Source organism: Carettochelys insculpta, chromosome 1 (genome assembly GCF_033958435.1).
Source record: "Carettochelys insculpta isolate YL-2023 chromosome 1, ASM3395843v1, whole genome shotgun sequence".
In the NCBI taxonomy this organism is placed as follows: domain Eukaryota; kingdom Metazoa; phylum Chordata; order Testudines; family Carettochelyidae; genus Carettochelys; species Carettochelys insculpta.
Window position 1 is genome coordinate 129,366,027 of NC_134137.1, and position 6,000 is coordinate 129,372,026.

The 6,000-nt window shown below is 43.9% G+C and overlaps 1 protein-coding gene across 1 annotated transcript in view; it reads right to left on the minus strand.

Annotated features, from left to right (window-relative positions):
- The window catches only part of EIF5B (eukaryotic translation initiation factor 5B), a 77,865-nt gene extending 72,069 nt beyond the window's left edge, over positions 1-5,796 (minus strand). The window contains exon 1 of the mRNA XM_074991622.1: positions 5,659-5,796. Within this exon, the coding sequence (XP_074847723.1) occupies positions 5,659-5,693 (35 nt within the window). The 5' untranslated portion in view covers positions 5,694-5,796. The remainder of the gene's footprint in view (positions 1-5,658) is intronic.
- Between the last annotated feature and the right edge of the window lie 204 nt (positions 5,797-6,000).

A 6,000-nucleotide genomic window follows, 5' to 3' on the forward strand; every position in this document is an offset into this window, starting at 1 on the left:
TAAAAGTGACTCACTGCAAGTGAACACAAGGTTAAAAGCCTGCCAGTTTTTAAAACTAGAAAAGTACAGTAAGCCAACAGAAGAAGAAAGTTGCATCACTACATCATAGTACACTCATCGCTCATCTTCCTAAAAGGAAGTATCTGAGATTCATTTTGCAGAAGCAACTCATGATATCATGTCCATTTCAGTTACAATAAAACTGCTCTACATGAATTATAAAAGGGACTGCAGGAATTTTATGAAGTTACTTCTGATTTTTGTACCTTCCAAATTGCTACAAATGAAAGTTTACCAAGAGCACGGGGAGAAAGGGAAGGAGTCTTCATTTTGCATCTCATCACCTTCACCATTTTCTCTATATAGTATGTAACCCCAGCAAATGGGGGATAAGCCCCCACAGACAACAGGGAAGATAAAAGTATTGAAAAAGTACACTTCAAGGCTACTGAAATCAATAAGAGTTCATGTATTACCTGGAACTACTTCTAGCACTTTAAAACTGTTCAGATTTCAAATTGATGGTAGTTCCTCAAAGAAGTAACCACAAAATAACTAATAACTAATAACTACTAATTCACTGATGCACAGTATATGAAAGATTTTGACCATAAAAAGTACGAAATTAATCATATATTTTAGCATGTGCAAATTGCAATTTTTTTGTTTTTGATCTGTAAGTGGGCTTTTAAGTGGAATATGCCTGTTTTATGTGACTAAATGAGACTAAGTAGCTCTGGAATGCCAGTCAAGACATCCAGATATTGTCCTTGATCCAGGTCTTAGCTAGAAATACCAAGGAAGCAGTATTTCACTTTCAGAGTAATAAGGGTAAGAAAGTTATTGTCAATGCTAATGCAGTCCTTTCTTGCACCATTAAATGCAACTCAAAAAAATTGCTGCTACTGTCTGTGTGTATGTACAGATGGCCCAGAAGGTCTTTTCCATCTTATTTCCAATATGAGAAATCCTGGCCTCTCGCATTTAATTTATTTTGGAAAACCACGGTTGACAGAGGTGCTAAAAAGTTACCATATCTAACAAGGGAGTAAAGCCTCACTGAGAAATTATGCAAATTTTGCTCATATTCTTTAAAAATCATGTCAGACTCATTTGACAAATATTTAAAAACTGGAATAGGTCTAGCTACAGCACCAACACTTCTATCACTTCAGTTTAAGGCTCAGGGAACTTCTAATGTTCTGTAGACGATCTCAACAAAAACCTGATAAAATATAAATAAGTTCTTACTTTACTTAATACTGTAAGTTTGTTTTTAAAAAGTAGGAATTCTTTCCTCACCTTGTTGATACATTCTGCAAAGATGCCTAAGTCTCCCCCTTACCTCTCCACTCCTCACACATTTCTTCACATATCAGATTTAAATGAATGATGGTACAAAAGTTACAGCCAGGAAAAGTTAAAAATTAAACTGACAGAAAAAAAAATAGATAAAAGGAGATTTTGTATTGTTGTTGCATGTTAACAACTACAGTGGACAGAGGATAGAGCTGCCAAAGTATCTGACAGCACGTTAGGAATGTCAACTATAAGAAGGCTTCATTTGTTGCAAGCATGATAAATAAAAACCAATCATTTAAATGGATTTCAATTAAAATTTAAGGCTGTCTACTCGGGCACAAATCTTCAAAATAGCCATATTTCAAAAAGATTACTAATGAGGCACTGAATTGAATATTCAGCGCCTCATTAGCATTAGGATGCTTCCGGCCGTGGCACTTCGAAAGCACTGCTTTCGAAACCACGCAGCTTGGCGCGGCTACACAGGGCTCCTTTTCAAAAGGTACTCACACCTTTCGAAATCTCCTTATCCTGCTCACCCTAAATGTTTTAAGATATTTAAAATAAATATGCTGAGCCCATGGGTCTCTGTAAAAAGCAGTACTATAACTCTCAATTTATCTAGGGTGATTCTGAAGCCAGGAATGAACACTTGTTGCACTTATGACATCCAAAGAAATATGTATAAGTGATCCCTCTAGTAGGTCTACGAAACAGACTGCAAAGCCATAGGGCACCAAAAATAAGAGCAAGAATAAATACAGTCAAAGATGAAAATACCCAAAGTAGAAAGAACAGGCAAGAAAGGAAAAAAAAAAAAAAAAAAACTTACAAGGAGAAAGACAGCAAACATAGAAGGCCCAGAGCACTTGAGGGAGAGAATGAGAATCAAGATGGAAAACAATTTATAAATATTGATACCGCATAAGACGTAACACCACATGCCTATTTGGAAGTGGGATGTGAATTCAAAGCAAAATGGAAACAGCTATGTGTCTTCCATAACAACCCCTCTCCCCACTCAAAAACTTCTGCAGTAACACCCCCACCAAAGCTGTACGTCCTTCCGCAGGCTTCCCTCCCCAATGGCATAGTGTTGTTCCTCCCACTGCATTCTTCTCCTGAAAGCACTTGTAATAAAATGAAGGCCTAAGCCCACGCAGCAAAGGCCTGGTCTAAAGCCTGAGACCTAGCTAACACACGGACAATATGTGCTAACTTAAAGCAAAGTTAAGCTGTGAGCAAGATGCAGGCCTCCATAACAAAACACAAACTGGGCTGAGAGTGCAAAGCACTAACTGGTAAATCAGCTCAGGTGCAGACTAACTGGTACAGTTCATAAGTTGAAATCACATGGTATCACCAGCTCATTAAAAAAAGATCTTGGTACCAACTCCTTACAGATATAGACCAAGGTTCAGGAAAGGGTCTAAAATAACAGCCTGATGGATAGATGGTCTAGTCAAATCACAAGGCACACGGTGATGAGTGATAACCTAAAAACCATCAGAGGGTGGCAACCTGATAAGTCAGCAGTGAGATGTAATTTGTTTGTACCTGTATATAAAGTGGTGTCCATTGTGGCAGCTACACATGTGCAGTGATTCAGTAGACTCTGCTGAAAACTGTTATTGTACTTTGCTTAACAATAAGCCTGGTCTGGCCCCTTCAATCCGTATCTGGTCTTTGGGGGCCCTCTCATGTCATTGACCCCCCCCACACACACACACCTTCTGTTTATCATCATTGACTGAGCCAAAGACACATGAGGATACCATGGCAGTAAATTCGTCTTACAGCACTCACCAGAATGCTCCCTTGATACACACACATGCCTCTACTTTGCTCATCAACATATCTACTATTATGCTCAGCAGGATCCTGAATTGATACAGGGTCATGGCAGGGAACTGGATATAAAGAGAGGGGTCAGAATTGCAAGGCTAGAGGAGAAGAAATCAAGCAAAGAGGACGTGCATTTTGAAAGATCACAGGTGGTGTGTCAGGACTTTTCTTCTCTTTTACTTCAAATCATCTCACACAGCCCCAAACTTTGATCAAGCACCACATTCCCTTTGTATTGTCCCTCATTATTATTTATGCTTCTTAGCTTTTGCACAATGTGGAAGAGCAGCCAAAGAGGCATAAATCAGGGCAGGAGATGGTATGTGGAAAAGAGAGGGAGGCACAGATCTACTTAAAAGGGCACAAAAGAGAAAGATTGTGATTTGTGAAGAACTGAAGGTTTGCAGGAAACCAAAGTTGAGGAAACAGTGCTTCTGCACAGCATCACTTCTCCCACAGTAGAACTGGAGGCAAACGAGAAGAAACTGCAAGTTACTACTGCCACTCTTGATACATCTCCTCTGATAAGACTGTGATTTACCAGAAGAGAAACTCAGTTTGATGGACGCAAGCAGGTTGTACTCTCCACAGTTGCACTTTGAGTATTATTATTATTATTATTATTATTATTATTCTGCTTCTTCTTCTGCTTCTTCTTCAAGCCTCCTGTGATTAGTCAAGCCCCTTGCCTAGTCATCCTCTGAGACTGGGAAAGATGAGCAAGGATATGAAGCAGAATAGAAGAAAGATGAGTACCTCTCTAAGGGCTCAGCAAACCTGCACATCCCTCATTTGTGCTTCCGCTCCCCAACACACCAACCTATGTCACTATGAGGAGCCAGTTATCTGCACACCAAAACTTCAGCTTTTGAAGAGCTCAGTGCTGCAATCAGCAGCAGCACCAAGCCCCACCTCCTCCCTTATTTGCACAGTACCAGCCAATATCTTTTCTGTCTCAAAGCCCCACATGATTCCCATTGTACCAATACCCCTAACCAGCCAGCCTCCCCCGTTCATTTTTGCTGAGCACAGATGGTGAGTCAGTTTGGTGACAACAGATACTACAGAGCAGCCTAAATGGTGCTTCCCACTCTTCCATTGTGAGCAATAACTAAACTACAAAGATTTTCATTAAAAGCCAACTCCCTATCCAGAGAGCTAGGCCAGAAGAGGAAGGCAGATTACAATCTAGTTTAGTGTACAAGGATGGAAAACTATCGGTTTCTTGTAATGCTTAGGATACAATGTAAGTTTTTACAGTAATACATGTTTAAGAGTTAAAAAAAAAAACCAGTAAAATTCAGATATTTTAAAGTGACTAGAAAGTTACAGTGATCTAATTCAAAAAACAGATAATACATCCATGATACCTAAACCTAGGAATAAGATACTTAACACAGTTGCGTCCCAATGCCTATTTTGAGGTTAAGTAAAAAAGAAAAATGAAACAAATACATGCACTCATTTATTTTTATATTCTTTTAGTTTGTATAGCTTAGCTCTCATCAGCAATTATGCCGGGCCCATGATCAAATAAAGTGGAATTAGGTTTTGTTAAGGAGCATAAGAAGCATACTTATTCTTGATGAAAGGCACAATGCATGCTGCACACAACAATGATCTTTCTGGTAGATTTAAGAGTTTTCACTGGAATCCATTCCTGAGTCAAAACGATGAAGAGGGCATGCACAAAATGACAGACAGAGGACTTGTGGACTCATCTGTCACATGTAAAAAGTGTGCAAATGTTCAGCATGGAGCCACCAACAGAATTCATTGTTAAGGTTTAAAACTGAAGCAAGAAGCGACCTAACACAGCTGACAGCTGCTTTTGCAGGACACCCCATCATTCATCTTAGCTAGCAGTGTAAAGCACAGACGTTTGAAACCAGGAGTCAGGTTAAGAAATGATGGCCTCTTCACCAACCACTTAACTGCTTGGTAAAATGACATAATAAAAAAAAAATCCACCTTTCCCACCTGTCTAAACGACAGCCCATCTATCACTTTATAGGAGAGCAACGCCAAGAGCCTTTTGCCCAGAGACGCTTCTTCCCCTCAGTGCTACAAATCCCAAGGCAGACAACGCCTCGGCTAAACGCGGCAAGATGCCTGGCCAAGCCTACCGGAGGAGGGGGAGCTTTGGGAGCGCAGCCCACACGTGCGGCTGCCGGTTCGCGTTTCCCCTGCGGCTCCGCGCCCCTGACAGGCCGGGCGCGCGGGTGCGGAGGCAGGTGTCCCTCCCAGAACAAACCGGGAGGGCAACTCCCACGAGAGCCCTGCGTAGCTACCCACAAGGCCCAGCTGCCCCGGGAAGGGACCAGCAGAGGGAGTCGGCACCTGGAAAGAAGCGCTCGGCCGGTCGCCGTCACCCCGCCGGTCCTCTAAGCCGTGGGCAGCGAGACCCCGCGTTGCTGCCGGCACAGCGGAGCCGGGGCCCCCGGGGGGAGGAGGGGTCCCGGCCACAGGTGGGGAGGCCCCCGCGCTGTCACTCCCCCGCCTGGCCGCTACCTGTCCTCGCTCTTATTCTTCTGCTTCTTCCCCATGGCGGGGCCGCCCGGTCACCGCTCGTCCGCGTCCGCCTCAGCGCGCTCCAGCCGGCCACAGCTACCAACACCCGGGCGCATATGGGGAGAGGCCACAGTGCGCAGGCGCCTTCACCCCGGGACCCGGCGCCACGGCGGCCTACGCAAAGAGCACGAGAGGAGGCGCGGGAGGGACCCGCTGGCGCTGAGCGAAGCTCTCGCTGCGGCAGACAGCGCCCCCTCGGGCCGGAGGGGGAACAGCAGCAGCGGGCGCCGCGCTCCCCTCCCTGCCCTCTGCCGGCCAAGCCCGCCCGCTGCCTGTCCCTGC